The sequence below is a fragment of the Varroa destructor genome, unplaced genomic scaffold (genome assembly GCF_002443255.2).
Source record: "Varroa destructor unplaced genomic scaffold, Vdes_3.0 BEIS01000002.1, whole genome shotgun sequence".
In the NCBI taxonomy this organism is placed as follows: Eukaryota; Metazoa; Arthropoda; class Arachnida; order Mesostigmata; family Varroidae; genus Varroa; species Varroa destructor.
In genome coordinates this window covers 40,185,059-40,204,518 of record NW_019211455.1, presented here as the reverse complement: position 1 = coordinate 40,204,518, position 19,460 = coordinate 40,185,059, and the positions used below count along the sequence as shown (strand labels likewise).

Below are 19,460 nucleotides of genomic sequence, written 5' to 3'. Positions count from 1 at the left end.
TAGAGTCGTCAAGTGCCTAACGTTGCGCTGTCGGCTGTTCAACACTTCGTTGGGATTCGTTCAGCTCGTGTGCGCGTCGCCGTCACCTGGGCAACGCGAAATAATGAATCCTCTCCCAGAAACACCCGTGCTGTGGTGCCGTGGTTATGGCGGCTTCGGTTTACGGCAGCGAGCCGCTCCTCAGACGGACGCTTGTTTAATCATAACGTCAGGGAGCATCGATCCGAAGTTAGTCGCCTAAAAGACCACTATTTGACTATTTGGAAAGTTTTCAGTCGAGTTTCGGAGTGAGGTGAGGAGGACAGGATTTGTGAAGCTGGGTTCGATAGTGATGAGGTGCCTTGATTTTGAAGTGTGGTGAAGTCATAGCCGATGCATGTTCGCTAGTTGCGGAACAGCGATATTCAAGGTGGCAATAACGATGTAGCAAAAGAACCCTTTTGAACGAAGTCGTTTTGGCTGTTTGTTCTGTACTACTTCATCATATGGTGTTAGGACAGGGCAGGTGCAGTTTCGTGGGGTGGCTGTACCCATTGCGAGCATAGGAATTATAACTTTAAACCAGGAGAATTCTCGAATTGTCTAGGATGAACGTTTTAATTCGCGCGCTAGTCACTCTGGCGCTTCTATTAATTACCAGGGTGCCAGTTAATATTGCTCAGTTCAGCCGGGATCGAGACGCGTTTGATGAGATCCGGGACAAATTCGATAGGGTATCACAGCATAATTGTCGCATTCAGGATATTAATGAGCTTTTCCTGCCTAATGACACAGTCACCCATGTGCCAAATATCAAGCAGTTGAACATCGATCCTGTATTTCCAAACCGGACAAATCTTTTGCATATACACAATATGGCCATAAGCAAAGCGTTTTTTTTCAGGTAAGTGCTAATAAGTGGGCTAGATGCATAAGCATATTCAATAAGATTATAGATTGATATAAAGCATACATAGATGTATAAACCTGGTACAGCGTGCAAAAGCACAACGCCTGCAGAAATATTTTACACACAATGAAGCATAGATTTTATGAAGTTTATTTAAATTAATTTTTATGTTAACCAAAACTACAAAGGATTCATGCCAGATAATAGCGTCATGGGTTTGTAAGTTATGCTGTTTTATGATAGTTTACAACGACTTTGCAGATTTTTATGAGACACCGTTATTTTTTTGTCAAGTGTTAACTCTTGACGTCGAAGATCGTCGTAATTAATAGATTGCCACTGGAGTGAATCAAAGGTAAGGCTTTGTGTGTGAACTATGCGTGAAATATTAAAGTCTGCTGTATAGTTGTTTTTAATCGTTGATCTTGCCAGAACGTAGAAAAAAACTTCATCACTTTATAAAAATAAAATACTAGATATAAAATATACTTTTGATAATGATTGTTTTTACATTTTATTCATAAATTACAGTAAATATGAGGCATAACTAACCAGATCAGTATTTCACGTAATCCAATTGATTATAACATGCAATTGTTATGCAGAGAATTATATAGAGATCGATTCAAATCATTCCTGTTAGTTGAAGTGATAGCAGAAGCAATGCTTTGTTTAGAATTATCCAACTACACAATTTGAAATTGCCTTACAATACAACCAAGAAAGATTTTTCTTAAATGTCGGTTTAGAAGTACATCTTAAAGTTACTTAATAATTGCTTGGAGTTTCGATCCGTATGGGTCTCGAGGGGCATTTGCTGCAATTACTGTTGTGGAAATGCAGCAGATCCCACTAGAGACAGCCGTTTTATATGCATTTATAAGCGAAGCTTCTGTTCGGGGAATGATAAAGTAACTTCGAATGTAACCTGCCAATTCAGTCACTCCACTAATGAAGAAGCAAATAGTTTCTTCTATAAATAGCTTTAGACAAGCAATATGGACTAGAACATACAAACGATGGTGTATGCAATACCTAGACGATGGTTTGAAAAAAGCTAACCTACGAAAAAGTGTAGCAATTTTGATGTGAAGCTAGCGAATTTTGGAATTGATTTTGTATTTCGATTCTATTTACAGATAAAGTAGCTCAGTGTTTTAAAACAATCGAATTAGGGGATTTTACTTAAGCCAACTGTTCTAATACTCACGTATGAATAACTTATTTTTAATATAACAAACGCTTATTTCTATGATATGATATTAACTAGTCAAGATCACAGAAAAGCTGGAAATTTAACCACAGTACTAAAACTTTCGACTAATGAACCTTCGCAGTTTTCTAATTTCATGTCGTACCCTCCCTAATTACCTTCGATTTATATTTTAATCGGTCAAGTTGATTTAGTAAGTAGATAATAACATGGAATACGTCTTCTATAAAGACATCATGAAAATAGTTTTTCTATAAATAAAATGTAAATGCGGACGACTGTATTTGTCACAGAAGTGACTTCTTATAAATATCTCACCGTTTTACTACTATAAAAAGAATACTTGATTTTTCTGCACAGATCGACCTATAAGCATTATTAAACCATATAATCTAATTACGTTAATTAAAGGTTTTACGATGTTGATTCTTTTTTATTGAGCGGTTGTCGCTGGCAGTTACCACCAGAACTAACCTGAAAGTATGATGGCACGTTTTTTTTTTTAAAGCAATATTTTTAAAGTTAAATTTTATATCAAATTAGTTCTCTATGGAATGACACTCTTATGAAAAGACAATCCTCTATGAAATGTTTTCGAGACATGAAAAGCGTAAGACGATATACCTCTGGACCCGGTACATTCGAAGTAAAACTATTGTGCATTACAACAACATGAAGTGTTGTTAAACTATAAACTGTAAAACTAAATTAATAATAACTAATATCCCATTACAATAATGTAGGTTTAACGCTATTGTATGTCTGATTCTTTCTGCATACATAAAAAAGCCAAAACACTATAGATCTTTTGGATGTATGTGCTAGTTTGCATTTTTTTCGGCTTTTTACGTTTTCGCTTTGTCTCCGCATTAGTTTTATCCTTCAGAGGGCGAAAGACAACGACGAACCTGGCTTCATGTATTATTTTATGTCGGTCATCGCGGACGTAGCAGCCAATCGTTTCATTAACGCTTCGGCGATCTACTACGCACCGAACATGTCGTTTACGCCGTCGTATAAAGGATTTTTCAACAAGACCATGCCCTTGTTCGCGCCAAGAGCATTCAGGTTTGTTTCTAGGGCGATATGGCAGGCATGTGAATCAAACATTTTCGTTTATATAACTACTCAAGAATTTTAGCCGCTTACTGGATAAATACGTTAATTTTTATGGTCTGGTATCATTTTGCATGTAACTAATGGCTAGTCGTTGTTTTTTATTAAACATTCATTTTGCCTAACATATTCTGTTATTCTCTCTGCTCTGACCGATATCTAATTCATAATTTGTTTTAGATCCGACGATTTTAATGATCCGTATCACCTAGAAGGAACATCAACGTTGAATACAATAGAAGCTATAGATCTTGGAGCCATACCGCCAGATTCTCCGTCACTGAACTATTCAAGCGACCAATACCGTATCAACGAGTGGTATTCGGCCTGGCTGCCCGACCTCACCAAACGGCAAGATTCAAAAACCACCTATACCGTCCAAATTACCGACTATTTCGGGAACAACGACACCTTCGTCTGGCATGGTCCACCTGCCGGTAATGATAATCCCGGACCGGTAAAATGGGTTCGGCCATATTTTGATTGCACCAGATCCGACAAATGGGTTTATGGAGCAACATGTAAGTAATAAGAAATCTACCCATGTACAGGTTAGATGACAGCACGGCCAGATTTTCGATTCAAAGTAATGACTCAGACATCAATGAAGCGCATATAACTTTTAAATGTCAAAAAAAGATCTCGTGCAGCCATGGGGAGAATAACCAGCTTATAGGTTGAACATACAAAATACGGAGTAATATGAAAATGATGCAGGTTGCCTTCTCGCTTTAGATCTTCTAAAATTTTAAAGATATATTTATCACATTTAAATGGAATGATTGCACGACATCTTAAATATACTGCTCTTATATATTTAACATGTGAGACACACTTCTACACTGTGCAAACAAGGCTCGTTATCTAAGTACTATTCTCACGCATTCCGTTAGCTCCCATTCCTGATATTTATCCCCGACATACGCAATGGCGTCACATTGAAATACCCCGCTACGTTGCCGTTTCTGTAATGGAACTCGACTTTGAGCGTATCGACATTAACCAGTGTCCGTTCGGGCCAGGAAATCCTCGACCGAACTATTTCGCCGGAACTTCCCGCTGTAAAAACGATACGACGGACTGCGAACCCGTCCACGGGTACGGGTTCCGTCGTGGAGGTTACCAATGCAGGTAAGGTTTCATGCCCTTGAATGTACGTTAGGAATACTTTTTTTTTCCTAATCAATAGTAGCTGTTTGGCGACAAAAGTCGGTCCCCTTGATAATATAGTTTCATTTTCTGCACGCAGTGTGCATCATTTTGGGTTCCCATGAGGATTCCTTACTTATTTAAATATGTGCGAGGAACGGCCTTTTTAGTGTGCTAGCCAATGAGGGGTGCACTCCGTGTAGCGTCGGCCGCAAGGGCGCTCCGGCCGCGTTATTGCTATTGTTATTATAATTATCTTTAAATATTTGTGACTAGGCATAAGGCCATGGAAACTCACATTACTCGCGAGCTAGGATTGTGTAAAAGCGACAGATGGGCTTAATTACTCTCGGTGCTACGAGAACTGCTGTGTATTATATAGAAGCGGTGTTGGCGCTTACCGCTGCGTCTAAAGTCTATTAAGAGCTGACGTTTGCCTACGTTAAGTCGGTATGTGTAGGAAAACGCTATTGTACAAAATTGAGGGAAGTGATTCTGTATAGACTTATTGAAAAACTGAGTGAAGTATTTGTGTAAGGGTTTATTGAAGAGCTGAGTGAGATGTGTGTATATAGGGGGATGAGAAGACTGAGCTAAGTACCTTCGTTTAAATAACATATAAATTATCTTTTAATATAAAGGCGAATTGTGAAAATTGGGTAACAATTTCAATTATTATGCGGTTATCTAGATATGGGCGTATGGAAGCGATTCGTTTGCATTGTATACCGTGAGCCCGGATAGTAATAGAGAAGGCATTGTTAGATATTAACCACTCCGTTAAGCGAACGTAATTTGGCCACCATAAATTCTTGTTTCCTATATTCAGGTTACTTGCTGCCTTCCCCTAAAAAATGCGTTGGTTCTAGTTATCGTATTCTTTCCTTTGTTTACTCTTCGCCTAAAGAATATCTTTGGCCTGCGTCTCAGATTTTGATACGCTTTTTTTTTTAGTCATCCTTCCCTCTCTGATATTTGATCACTAAAATTTTGCTTCTTCCCCTCCCCTATTCCCTAATATATTTTATGTTCATTAGCCATACCTGTTGTTAAATATATCGTATATAGTATAAAGAAAACATAAGTTTAGGATATAAAATATCGTCATAACCATAGAAGTGTGATATTCAAGTATGTATAATCCATATGAATATCGTATAAATGTGAAAGTTCATTTAAAGAAGGCCTTGAGAGGAAAAATCCTACGTGATTTAGGTCGCAGGGTACTCCGCACCAGCGGCAGTCATCTCGGGGTTGGAGTATATTAATTGAGTATAATAAATTGTATACGACACATTGTATATTATACTATACAATATATGCGATAATCTGCTTCCTATAATCATAGAGCGCCTCACACACGCTAGAGATTATAGTAGAAAACATTTAGATTTGTCGCATTCTGTCTTAGATCAAATATGTATTTTATGAGATGTGAGATAGAATTAAGTCACATTGCTAATGTTAACACTTCAGATGTAAACCAGGTTTTCGAAGGCCTCGCGTCGTGCGTAACCCTTACCACGGCGAACTGATTGAGAGGGCGTCGAAGCATGAGTATGAAAACGGCTACCAATGCGATAAAATTGGCTACATCGCCGTGCTGACACAGACCCTTAACCGGGTACCTGAAGACAAACGGTGGGAGCTTATTGGACGCTACGCGAACTATATGGCTATAGACGGCGTCAGTAACGGAACCAGAATTGACCCGCTTGCACTTCTCAAACGAATGCGACAGGTTTGTAAGCTCTATCCTTTTTGAGTAGGTGATGAGATTCCCACATAGACCAGATGTATAGTTTTACTAAATTATTCTAGATTCACATTAAATAAAAATAATTTATCCACTCAACCGCAACTCGATTGTCGATTGCAACAGGTGCGGCCCGGAAATTGTGCAGATATCCGAAAAAAAAATCCCGATGCACTTCGCCTGGGAGGTGACGTAGTCTACGGGAAGGAGGTTCAACTTGAGAACGAAGCCAGAATGGCGGTTCGCCTCGCCAACTTCGTCTCTGGATTCCTGCAGATCGTTGATCCGAAGGTAGATAACTTTACAGAAACATCAAAAATACTAAGACGGATTTTCTAAATAATAATTCCAGTCGTGACAGTGCGAATCTTTATTAATTAGAAACAGAGGCTTTACACAGATATTTATCTTTTATTAAGGATATTCCGCCCATTGATTATTGCAGAAGTTTGTCGATCTGCATCCAACATCTTTGGCAGATTGTATTACAGTAAATAAATCACAATATAATATGCAAGAGATATTTGATGCTTTATAAAAATCGCATTATCAAGTGCATTTTGGACCCTCACTATAAGGTACGTGTTCACATCTGATATTTTTTTATCCTTTATATGGAATATCCTAATATACGCCGTGCCTTTTCGCTGCTTTTCTTTAGGACCTGTTTGCAGAATTCCGTGTCCCGGACAAATCCCTAACAGCAGACCAGATGATAGGAGAGGTGATGTCCATCGTAATTGGAGATCAGAAAGTTGTGGGCGCAGGCATCTATTTTGACTATAAGGCCTTCACCGACAGGAACTATTTTGGCCCATATGCGTGGAGAAAGTAAGTAGTAATAGTCACTTTATTCTTCGTGTATTTCTGTTGCACTATTCATTCAGGTGGTTGTTTTGCTTTTTTGAAACATTCTTCGTAAGCGTGTTCATGTAACTGTTACAGATCCATTCTTTCCAATATATTTTATAACGGAAAAACCGCTTAAGTCCATTAGCATCCCTTATATAGATAGAACAGTAATTCAAAAACATCAGCTCTTTGAGGGTTCAATTGTTTTCCATCAGCACGAGAGTTCGAGTAGTACCATAAAATAATAGTAGACTAAGATATGTCCTAAATAAAGGCACAACTTTTGAATCGCGATTTCTTCCAATGACACTTACTTGTCTTGTGTTCCCTTCCAAATTCACACACTACCGATGGAGAGGCTTTTAAAAAATTTATATTCATACGTATAAACTGTTTTTCTCAGGGGACGAAACGAACGTAAGTATTTCGTAGACGACACAGGCAGATTTGCAAATACCAACAGCGGGAGAGATTACCTCAACAAGGAGTGGTACCAACACCCTCGCACTCAGTGGAGCGCAAACCTGGATGATCTGACTACATACACAACAAAGATACGGATCCGATACAACTCAACGGGACATTCGGCTATAAAATACGACCACTTTCCTCTGCAATACAAGGTATGCTCGAAGTAATCGGATTCTTTTGAAACTCTGGAAGCTTCAGTAAGACCGTATAAGAATGCGTTACGTTATCATTACGTTAAACAGAGAGCAATTTTAGAGCATACCGAGCTAATCAGAAAATATTCGACCTAACATAAATCATTTATAATCAGCCAGCCGAACAAAAGCCTGTCTAGTAGCCTAATGCAAGACATGCTTTAAATTGTCCGTACTCAAGGTATATCTGTCTGCTTTTCTTTAGGCTGCTGATGTGAAGGATGGGTACTGGACCTCACCGTATTTTGATTGTGGAGGCTATCACAACTCGTGGATGGTGACATACGCGGCCCCGTTCTTCGGGTGGGATAGTCTGCGAGCGCGGTTGCAGTTTAAGTTAGTGGCATTTTTTCGCACTGTCCGCCTGTATAATTGGTTACATTTATATATTAACAGCTCGACGTTTAGTAAAGCATATTTTCAGCGAAACACAAACTCATACATAAATTAAAGAAAGCATATGGAACGTCTGTCGTGTGCTGTCATGCTTCTAACCGTCCTTGAACGTCATTGTTAGCATCGATGGTATAACTTTTAATCGTCCAATTAAGGTTTTATCCTTTGAGGTCAAAGATCGAGCTAATTAGTAAAGCCAATGTTGGCAGCTCGATCAAAATGCATTAACCCTAAATTGTTTGATTATAGCGTGCAGCTTTCCAAAATGAGACAATTGGGGTAGGTGTGTTCCTTAGCTAAAAAATTGCTGCATTTTGAAAATGTATTATAAGCTCGTTTAACTAAGCATTTCGTCTCTGGGTGCGCTTTCATATAGGAAAATGGAGAAACAAGAGAAACAAATCAAATCAAATGAACGAGCAAAAAGATCGTTCCAATTGTCTTATTTCATTTTTCGTTTTTAATTTCTTGTTTCGTTTTTAATTCAGAAGCCTTTTTTTGTATTGTAACCTAACCTAACCTACGTATTTTGTTTCCTTATCTAGAGGCGTCGTCGCTGTGAATATTGAGCTGGAACAGCTAGAAATCAACCAGTGTCCTGACTACGGAAAATATTCAGAAAATAACGCTTTTGAAAACACGCACAAGTGTGATCGCCGGTCCTCCAGGGTATGCATCACTGCTGAGTCATGAACATCCTTATTCCATTAATTGTAAAAGCTATTTAACTTAAAACACGTTGAAGATTTATTAGAGTTATTAGGTTGCTACCAACGTTTGTATGGTCATCTCCCAGAGATGATTTGAAAGGCTGCAACTGGTTTTCGCCACCACATCATAATTCATCATGGATACGTGATACCATCAATAAGTTTATCTACTCCAGGTCAACAATGGTAAACATATTCACCATCCAACACGTTCCATTAACATGTCCCTTCATTTAAGGATAAAGTCTAGAGGACGCATACTTCCTGTTCTATTGGCTTTTTTCGCCAAAAACGTTTGGACAATACACTCTATAGTACAGATCAACTGTATATTGGCCAACCAAGCTGTTCCAGTTTCTTGTTTATTACTCATTGTATGTCAATTTTGTTCGGTACTAGTCCTTCAAAACCGAATGGTTAGGCGTACTAAACATGAGTGTTTTGAACCTTATGTCCGATGCTGCACTAGTAAAGCATGACTTTAAGTGGTTTTCCCATTTAGCATAAAACGGGTGACACCATTTTGAACCTAGATTGCCTAACGTATTGGTAAATCTGCTGGGCGAGCACGTTGCCATTACACAACTACGAGGACTGTTCATATCTCTCATATTCATACTACCGCGCTGGCATAACATTGCCGATTTCAGTGCGTCGGTAAAACTAGCGTTGTACGAAATATGCTCTCCGTTAAGAATAGACTGAGACACCATCATGTATAGAATGTATCCGCCATTCGTGGACTAATTATAGACACTGCGCTTGGTGGCAAAATGCGCATGGATAACTTGTAGAAATTGCAGTGCTCAAAGGTAACAGACAGTGTAGCCGTTGAACATGCCGTATCGCTCGGATCTAGTAACATTGGGTTTATCTACGACGTTTAAGATAGCTACCGTTTTTTTTTGCTTAGCAAATGCATTTTTCGCACCAATTGCCTAGATGAACAAAACCTATTTAAGCTCTATTTGAGTTGTAGACAGTAAGACAGTGCCAAATTATCGTACTACTTTAGGATATTGTAAACTCATGATTAAAAAAAAAAAAAAAAGGAATAAAATGGATAATTGATAATTTTATCCGATTTGATCTCGTAGCCTTCTCAACATCATAATAATACTTTCGATTTAAAATTATGCAAGCAGAAGACCAAGTCTACTCGCACATTTCCTTGAGATTGCAGCTTCGATACGCACCGAGTTGAGAAAGGACTAGGTAACTGTCCCAAAATCTTAATTTTCAATTCAATAAAGTAACGTATAAATATGAGATGAGCGCTTATTGCCGGATAGATTATTACAACTCTATTCTTTTCAGTGTGTACCAATCCTTGGGCGAGGCTTCGATCAGGGCGGATATAAATGTGAATGTAACCAAGGCTACGAGTATCCTTACAACGATCCAATAACATATTTTGATGGACAGATTGTCGAAGCTGAATTCGAAAGGCTCGTAAACGATAAACCAAGTCGTTTTGAACGGATGCGCTGTCGTCTTGCTGGTGCTACTCAGGCGACTGCTAGTGACGTGGTTATCCTCGTAGGAGTTTTTCTTGCCCTGAGGATTTGAATGCGTTAAGAACATCCTATCTACCAACATTCTATACTGAGTTAGAAATGAAGTATTTTACTCAGAAAATGTTGAGCTCTTCCTGACCAAACAGTGAGGTGTTACACATCTGACACTTGGTGCCAGGGAAGCCGAAGGTGGAATTGTTGGCTGCGTTTTCCGCCATTTTGATAATCGGAATACCTTAGCGATGATGAAAAGCTGCAGATGATCTGAGCAGGCAAACCGAGAGTCGATAGTGTCACTATAGCGTCTGCAAACTGCAAAATCATAAAAGAACAATCTTTACAAAATACGGGCACTTCAAGAAACTAGCCAAGATTATTGTACTATATAATATCAATTCCAAATATATTGTATTAGGCAGGATTGCCCTAGTGACTAAGCGAGTTGGCTAATTAGCAAGAAATGAGTACGATGAATGAATGGCTAATCTACCTATGTTCCTTAAATCAATGTACCCATAGTTATTTTTATTTTATTTAAAAATTGCAATAGATTGATATTTTCATCTCTGTTTGATTGCCATATTCGGATGGGTGGGGAAGGTGCGGTTCATAAAAGCATTTTTATAGCGGTAGGTAACAAAGTTCAAGTTGAAGAATATTCAGAGTGTTTTCTAGATTTTGCTGCTTGTGAAGAAGTTTCACTATATATATATATATATATATATATATATATATATATATATATGTAGAGAGAGAGAGAGAGAGAGAGGTGTATAGAGGTAAGCATGGACAACTATATAATTTGCACAGAAAGTTGAGTTGCTATTTTATCGACTAGAAGGTTCAGCTTTTACAGGCAATTTTTGTCGAGTGAATTACTGCTTTGTTAATTCCATAAAAAGAGGTGCCGAAATCAAAACTGTACAATATGTAGCATATACAACGTGTATAGCAAAAGACCCAAAAACGAACCTTTTGTGACGGCAGTTCCAAATTTGGAGACGTATGATGATAAAGCAATGCGTATTGCGTGTAATGTAAGGAGGCAACTTTGTACTCTCATATTTTTAGAGGAACAAAAACCAAGCCTAGAGATGATTAGTGCCTGTAGCATTGTTATTGACATAATTGCTGAAGTTAAAGCCACTCTTGAGAGAAACTGAATATCAGAAAAAGCCACTTCATTTCAGATGCATACCACAAGCGGTGTAATTCTATTATTTACAGAGATGCACCTTACATTGACCATGTGAATGGATGAAGCTGAATTTTTTCCCAATAACGGTCCTAGATTGAGCATATTTCATTAGGAAACAAAATGCTAATGGCCAACTGTTTTATAGTACTGCTGATTTTGCCAAATACGGATGTTAATCTAAAAAAAGGTACTAAAATATGGGCCACCGCGTGAGTGACCCTACACATGTCGGCAATGCTTTTTCAGATTAGCTCTGTGAATAGTTTAATTTTCACATCTACCATTCAAATAACAAAGTAAACACTTTAAAGTCTTCAGTCAATCTTTAAACGTTGCTTTAGACGATTGACCTCCAACGGGTCCTGTGTTCATATAACGCTCAATAATATGCCCTATATTAAACGACTAATCACTTGCTAGGCCCCTGTCAAAAATAAATGATAATGTATTGTATGCATTTCGCATCGAAGTTTTTGCCTCGGTGGCACAAGAAAAGACCCGCCCTAGGTGATAGCAGCACATAAATAATAAGCCTTGAAGGATAGATACTGTGTAAGACAGTTTCTAATACTGACGACGACCTAGTTTGCTGTATGTGCATGTAGGTTGGTGTCCAATTGTGACCACTGGATTACCTTTCATGCTGGCAGCTTTTGTATAGATTTGTGTTCAACAATAAACGATTTATAATAATAATAAATTCCATATTTATTTACGTTAATATAGACAGATGTGTTTCTTTTCTAATAATAGACATTACATACAATAGTATTTTCTAATTTTTTTTTTAAGTTTATAAATGTCGTGGCTAGGAGCGCTTCGTATTTGTTAAGCTGTATCTGAGTCGCGTCATCTTTCATGTCAATAATAGAAAAATGCCGGAGTGTGAGAACTCCTCACGTTGGGGAAAGAAGCCATGGTTATTTTTCAGTTGCATCTTCTATTACTTCGACATATATACATATAACGGTAGCCAATTCTCTTTAAAGACTGATCTATTCGTTCTGGAATACTTTACATTTAGCGCTCTTTCAAGCCCCACCAACAACGTATATTACTAACTAACAAATTAGAAAGGCAGCCATTTTATATCATTAGTATCTCAAGCATGCCTCTACGTTCATGAATGGAGCTCAGGTGTAATGCCAAGGGAGTGAGAAAACCGGTCCAACTTGAACGATATTAACTTCCAAACCTGGTACCTCTATAGGGCTTGATATTTACTGGATATCTCAAATATTGGTTTCGTCCAGTCAAATATCAGCAATTTGTAAGGTAGCGCGCATATATTCTATCAGCGCGATATATAATATTAGCAAAATAGCGCGACTCACAATTGGGTTAAAATTTTATTTCTGCATTGCATCAATGAATTTAGTCAACCAAATACATTTTGATACTAGAACCTAGAGCAGCTTGACCAGCTTTGTTTTTCGTTATTTTTAAAACCGAAAAGGTCTCCTGCTATTTAATCGATCTCTGTATGTATGATATTCATACAACCTAACTTTAACCTAGAGTCCAACAACCATCCATGTTTATTTTCAAAACGACATCTAATCTATGGGGTACATTGGCTTTCTGCGTTTATAGACAGTTTGGTTTCGTTTTCTAACGAGTTTCCTTGAATGGCATCGTTGCATCCAACCCTCATGCGATTTCGAGACTGGTCCATTTTCACCAGTTGTTTGCAAACCATTGCGAACCCCGAATCTAGTCTCAGGCTTGGTGAGGACTTGCATCACAGACAGAAATCTATCCTTTGCAAATACGTATTCAGTAAACATTGTCTACTAAATAAGTTTAGCAGATAGAGCGATTCGACATCTTAAAATTATATTAATGACGGGACCTTTAGTTGAATGCGTGTGACGTCAGCTTTGGCGCTGGTGGATCCCCCAGCGGGAGGTACTCAGTACATGCGCACGTGTTCTGCAAGAGCATTCAAACCTTCAACACAATCACTTTCACGCTTGCGCCATGTCATCGCCAGTGACAAGGATGTCGTCTCGTTGGCACAGTTTCGCGCCGTACCATATGTCGATCTCAATGACGTGATTGTTGTAATCGTCTCACCGAACGCCATTGGTTTATATGGAAAATCGCGCTAAACGTTGAGTGCCAGATTAAAGACGACTTTGGACAGAGGACAGACTCTAGTAGACCTAGTCTGGGGTCTTCGATTTTGCATGGCATTTTAAAGTGTGGCCGTTTAGATAAAAGGAGTGTGACCTGCTTTCAGATCATAACAATGGGAGTTGGCAGGTATGTTAGCTTGTTAAACGTGTTCGATGATATCTAGGTACGCCATTTAAAAGGTAATCCCATAACAAGGTCAAATTGAGATAACTTTTACACAAAAGGCAATTATACTGCAATGCACATGTTACACCTTTTCGGCTAACTGACGCGCGTGAATCGGTGATGGCAAAAACTGAATATGGGCCTTATTTTCTGTCTGTTTCATTTCTAATTATTATATTATATCATACTAACATTGTTATTTCCTAGCAATAAGACAATACTTGAATTACATTGTGACATAACACGCAGCTTTGAGTATTGCTCACCCCAAAACCTCTTCTACACGTTTAGATGGTTCTGAAAGATTATATTACTCAATTTGTTTAGATGGTTCTGAAAGATTATATTACTCAATTTTACCAGAATACCGCATATTGTGCATATGTACACTAGGGAAACGACCAAACAGCCTTTCAAAATTTTATCTATTTATATCTCTTTAATTTAGCTATTTAAAAAGTATCTGGATTGGCATCTTTTCTGATCCTCTAAATTTGAACCAGACCTCCGTTTCGTCGTACTTGCAGCTCCGAACGGCTTTCGTGCTGATATAAAGCGGCTGCATTTGTCTCGCAGAACTCGGTCTTATAATTATATTCCTATTTCCAAAAAACGCAGATACAAAGTTTAGCTCTAGAGATTCCCATAAAAGCACATCAGCAGTACCATAATGAAGTGTAAAGACGACTGCAGCATCAACGTGGGAAAAAACGCTTGATCAGTAGTCAACGAAAAACTTTTTCGTGTGACAGGGATGATACTGTCACCAGTTGTTAGCTTTAGTCAGTGTGGACGCTACGTGTTTAACCCGGTTTATCAAATACGAATAATAAATTTCCTCATAGTACACAAGGTATCGCTTGTTGCGCTGGTACAAGCTTGAAAATTCAGAAGAGCCACTTTTGGGCGGCAGTATATAGGAAAACAGTGCTTTCTTCTATTAATTACACCTTATAATCGTCTCTTTCCAGTCGTGATTTCTTGTAAGAGCTCGTCGTTTACTCGTACATATTGTTTCTTGCTCATGTCGAGGAAGTACACTGGGTCTTGTTTGACTTTCGTCAGATCGTATCCATCCCTGATATAGGTACTTTTCATCATCTTGTTTGTCGACGTCTGTTCAACCTCCTTGACGAGTCGAACGAATAGTGGCAATGCATAGGCTGGTATTACGCCTTGAGCCTTTTTCAGGAATTCCTGGAGACATAATGTGCCATCGTCCTGAATTACCGCCATCCCAGCTTTGCCCTCGGTGCCCGGCACAGGGACGCCAAACATTACTGCATCGCGATTGTCCACCATTTGACTAATGAGAGCTGAAAACAGAGGATTTATGATAAAACGTGAAATATACGTCACAATTACACAATGAACAGTAAATGCAAGACCTCTCAATTGTGTCTGTAAGCTATGGCCATACATTTAAGAGCACATTGCAACGCTCTATACAATAATCGTCGGGGACTGGCATTGGACAAAATGTGCATGTACTTCCCTTGTTTTATAATGAAAAATGATTCACTTGTAACGCCTTTTAAATACGGTTATTTTTTACATATGTGTTATGTTTACCGTATTTAACTTTACCATATTTAACCTATTCGATAACGAGAGAACACCATTCAAGGCTACACCGATATGCTGAGACCCCTGCATCAAGACAAACGTGTATCTCGAGGAATCTACGTGACGGTATTGAAATTAATAGTGTAGATTTGTAAGTCTTGTGTCGTCGATATTTAGGGTCGGCTAGACGATTCGACCCAAACAGCTTTAGTAGACCCTGAGTTATCCATTGGGTGCTATCAAATATGGTACAACGGGCTTCCTTATTTTCGTCTATTTCGTTCATTGCTAGCACTGAGTTTGCAGTGAATTTACAAAAATCGTAGATGTTATTAAAGCTATATCATAAAACAGATTTACCTTCGACCTCGCAGGTTGAAACGTTTTCTCCTTTCCATCGGAAAGTGTCACCGGTACGATCGACGAAGTATACATAACCAAGTTCGTCCATGCTAAGAAGATCTGATGACGCGAAACCTTGATCCCCTTTAGCAAAAATTCCGCTATATAACTTGCTACTCGTCGCCTTCTTATCTAGATACCCGTCAAATTTGTGCACATTGCTCTCCGAAATATAGCCGACGATTTCACCGATTTCACCTTCACGTATCTGCTCACAAATGCCGTTTTTGTCTCGAACCGGCCGCCCCTCATCGTCCAGCTTCACTACCTTGATCGGATAGATGTGTTTGCTGATGAAGCCAGGCAGGATTCGGGCTACTGTCGGCACGAAGCCCACCGCCCCAACCGTGTTGTCAATATTTATTAGGTTACAATTTCCCTCGGTCGATCCGTACAGCTCTCGGATGTTAGGAATTTGAAAGCGTTTTTGAAACTCCCGCCATATTTGCGGCCTCAACCCGTTTCCGTACATTACATTGACTGAGTGTTGGGTTTCCTCAGGTCGGACGGGCTCATTCAGCAGGTACCGGCAAATTTCTCCGATATATTGCACAACGGTCGCCTTGAACTTGATGCAATCCGGCCAGAAGTTTTTTGCGGAGAACTTTGATACAACTGCGCCAGTGCAACCATACATAATCATCTGTGAACAAGCTACCACCCCACCAGAGAGATGGTATAAGGGTAAACAAAGGTAGAAAACGTCGTTATCGCGTAGCCTGACAATATGTCGCATCACAACGCCGTAACACATGAATTTCGTATTGGAAATGATCGCTGCTTTCGGCAGCCCTTGAGTGCCGGACGTATAGATATACATAAGTGGATCCGAAACACTTTTCGGTACCTTGATGTCAATCGGTGAAGTCTGATTCAGTAGCTCTTCAAGATTCTGAGACGGAACCTTTCCCGATGGCTCGCCGAGGGTGAAGCATCGCACAGGGCGTAACGTTTTCTGTTGCAGCTGGGGGTAAACCTTTTCAATGCTCGCCGCGGTGAACGGTGAGTAGATTACTGCCTTGCAATTAACCATTGTTGCGCAATGCATCAGTGGGTCGTCTTGAAGATTGCTATTAATAAGAGCTGTTGCCACACCTAGCTTTGACAAGCCAAGCCACAGAAGAACATATTCAGGCTTGTTCTCCATGTAGAGAGCGACTTCATCCCCGCGCTTGAAACCCTGTGCCTGAAAAAACGTTGCCACACGATTGACGTACTGCTGGGCTTCGGCAAACGTGTATGAACTGTCATCGCTGACGAACATAGGTTTAGAACCCTTTCTTGCAGCAACTCGTTCAAAAAGATCAGGTATGGTTAAGTTTCGTTTGGTGTAATACTTCTGTTGAGAGCGAATCTTGAGCACCCGATATCCCGCAGTGATATCTCTAACGATCGTCTTTCGTAGCAAGGTGAATAGGCCGATGTGACGTACATGTTGAGGGATTGAAAAGGAAATTGAGTTTTTGGTAGAAAATGACACAGATAGGAGCAGCGGCCGGACCTGCTGAAAGGGAAGAATATGTAAAAAAAATGTAGTAACGACTAATAGTTTTTGTCGTAACATTTCAAAACTTAATTGGCTTGTTGACCCCTTGACTTAATTGGCTGGCGATGTGAACAACAAGAAACGTTTTTGGACACTGCGTAAAGTTTACATTATTTTTTTGCCCTTCTATGAAGAAAAGTTTTATCGAATTATTGTCGCTTTTTAACTGCACATATAAGATCCACCTTTTCAATGGCTTTATACAGAAAATATCTCTTTTTATCTACTTGGTTTATATATAAGCCGCTAAAATAGGCTAAAACCTGGTCTATCGCATATTACTAATAGCCTGTGAAACCGAAAAAAGATATCCCAGTTCTCTGAAGGTTCCTGTTATCGACTAAGGCGTACACTTTGTACAAAAACCATCCGTCCTGCATCAGTCCTAATAGAACCACATTTACATTGTTGGTAACAATCATATAGAAGGAAGAACACTAAACTCCTAATTAAAGTAATGCTTTATTCATTTAAAAATGGAACACCCATTCGTGGCCATAAATATCCCCCGCATGTAATAAAAGAATGCCCACTTTGAAGGCCCTTCGTTTTGGACAAATAATTTTCTCCCTTTTTCTATCACCGTAACGCGTCTTCTTAGCTAACCCCTTTGAGTCGAACAGCTTTTACGCAAAGATCCATATTTTCAATACGGCTTGTAGTTTCTGAAGAAAGGTAACAGAGATTCGTACAAAATATTTCCAGTTTCATTTAACCCTGACCGTCCGAGTACCCAGATAAGGGAAACCTGCTTATTTGCATCTTCGCTTATGACATCGTACCTGTTTCAATTGACTAAAAACATTTGAAAAACATTTAATTGCCTAATAAATATTACTATGCAATAAAAAGTATAATTTGGTTGGTAGCAATCGATAGTTGACAGCCGATATATCATTGGTATACGGAAATTTGACAACTGAAGCTGAAGACAAAATATTGCACAAAAAAACCCATCGCCTTCTCGATCGACTCTTGCCATAACAAAGTTGGCTGAGTCGGGGGACGAGCAGGGTCTTCAGCCTCGGGGTCTAAGACGTTTTCTTATCCATTTATTTCGTTACGAATTTCATGCTGCCTGCACTTTAGTGGCTTCTCACGAAAGATCATTAGCACTATTTAGAAAAGTATGTATTTTCGTCAGCGATCTATGTCGCTGAACCTTATCATCATTGCAACGTTAACAGATTTATTTGTTTGTTTACGTTCGTAAAGCGATGTTAGCTAAGCCGGCTAGATATCTTCTATGCAATATTAATATGATGCAACTTTTCAGGTTTTGAGAGTTTGAGAGTTATAATTCTTAGGGGTGGCTACAAGTACAGGGGTATGAGCATCTCTATTATCCTAGCACGAAAATTGGCTACAAACAAATCGCAGTCAATATAAGCACCAGTATTGCGTAACGGCTGTAAGCGAAAATTTTTCATCAAAACAGGCTGCTTCGGGCCAAGTTTATTTTTCCCTAAAAGGAACTTCCAAAGAACTAAAAATTTCAGTGTCGGCTTATTATCGATTTACTTCTTTCGACTCGTAATGCCCATTTCGTAGTAGACGAATAGAATTTTTGCTTATCTCCATTTTGTTAGGGTTTTTATTAAAACAGGCAATTACGGGCTTTAAACATCAACATCACATGGCAAACTTCAGGCCAAACATCATATTACTATATTCCACTGTTTCTACTATTCGTGTTCCATATTGAGTAGGCGGCTAACAGCGACATACACGGCACCTCATCTGTTATATCTATTCATTAAATTTATAATGTCAAACTTTTGTCACGGCTGTGGAATGATCTATATTCAATTCTATTGTTACTGGTAGGTGATATCACTTGCCAGTTACTATACTATTCCAAACGTGTGTGGGTACCCCATTACGAGACGTGCTAATGGTAACATCCGGCTCAAGTCGTTTTACTATCATGCAATACTTCACACGGACGGGCACATTCGATCGGGTCAGCACACAGCGCGTTTGACCCAACTACATAGACACCGGTCGTCAATCTTTTTCAGCCAACGGTGCGGGTACGCAATGAAGAATTCCCGAAGATACTTTTATCACTGTCAGAAAAGAAGAGAGTACGATCTGTGCGTACACTTTAATCCGGATTGCAGTAGCAACAACAATTTAAGCGGTAGTCTTACGAACAACTTCCAATAGAGGTTTCTTAAC

The 19,460-nt window shown here is 39.1% G+C and overlaps 3 protein-coding genes across 6 annotated transcripts in view; 2 read left to right on the top strand and 1 right to left on the bottom strand.

Moving 5' to 3' along the window:
- The first annotated feature begins 139 nt into the window (after window positions 1-139).
- On the top strand, window positions 140-12,182 carry LOC111245331 (uncharacterized). Its single transcript, XM_022793557.2, has 11 exons — window positions 140-883; window positions 2,976-3,170; window positions 3,399-3,739; window positions 4,112-4,349; window positions 5,844-6,108; window positions 6,250-6,414; window positions 6,785-6,954; window positions 7,379-7,598; window positions 7,846-7,976; window positions 8,582-8,705; window positions 10,064-12,182. The coding sequence occupies exons 1-11, from the start codon at window positions 588-590 to the stop codon at window positions 10,313-10,315; spliced, it is 2,397 nt and encodes a 798-aa protein (XP_022649292.1). The 5' UTR covers window positions 140-587; the 3' UTR covers window positions 10,316-12,182.
- LOC111245332 (long-chain fatty acid transport protein 4-like) overlaps window positions 12,145-19,460 on the bottom strand; it is an 8,453-nt gene continuing 1,137 nt past the window's right edge. The window contains exons 2-3 of one of the 3 annotated variants that reach the window (XM_022793558.2): window positions 15,692-17,237; window positions 12,145-15,081 (exon numbers count right to left, since the gene is read on the bottom strand). In XM_022793558.2, coding sequence (XP_022649293.1) covers window positions 14,717-15,081; window positions 15,692-17,237 — 1,911 coding nt within the window. In that variant the 3' untranslated portion in view covers window positions 12,145-14,716. The remainder of the gene's footprint in view (window positions 15,082-15,691; window positions 17,238-19,460) is intronic. The other 2 variants (XM_022793559.2, XM_086981783.1) reach the window with 2 other exon arrangements.
- Window positions 12,731-19,460, top strand: part of LOC111245334 (cyclin-dependent kinase 2-like) — a 16,236-nt gene continuing 9,506 nt past the window's right edge. The window contains exon 1 of one of the 2 annotated variants that reach the window (XM_022793565.2): window positions 12,731-13,726. In XM_022793565.2, the coding sequence (XP_022649300.1) occupies window positions 13,713-13,726 (14 nt within the window). In that variant the 5' untranslated portion in view covers window positions 12,731-13,712. The remainder of the gene's footprint in view (window positions 13,727-19,460) is intronic. The other variant, XM_086981787.1, reaches the window with a different exon arrangement.

What these genes read in the sequence shown, in the direction of transcription:
- LOC111245331 (XM_022793557.2), top strand. Translation starts at nt 588, where the DNA reads ATGAACGTTTTAATTCGCGCGCTAGTCACTCTGGCGCTTCTATTAATT. An exon ending in TTCTCAAACGAATGCGACAG is followed by an intron (nt 6,109 to 6,249) that starts GTTTGTAAGCTC and finishes CGATTGCAACAG; the next exon opens with GTGCGGCCCGGAAATTGTGC. An exon ending in CGAGCGCGGTTGCAGTTTAA is followed by an intron (nt 7,977 to 8,581) that starts GTTAGTGGCATT and finishes TTCCTTATCTAG; the next exon opens with AGGCGTCGTCGCTGTGAATA.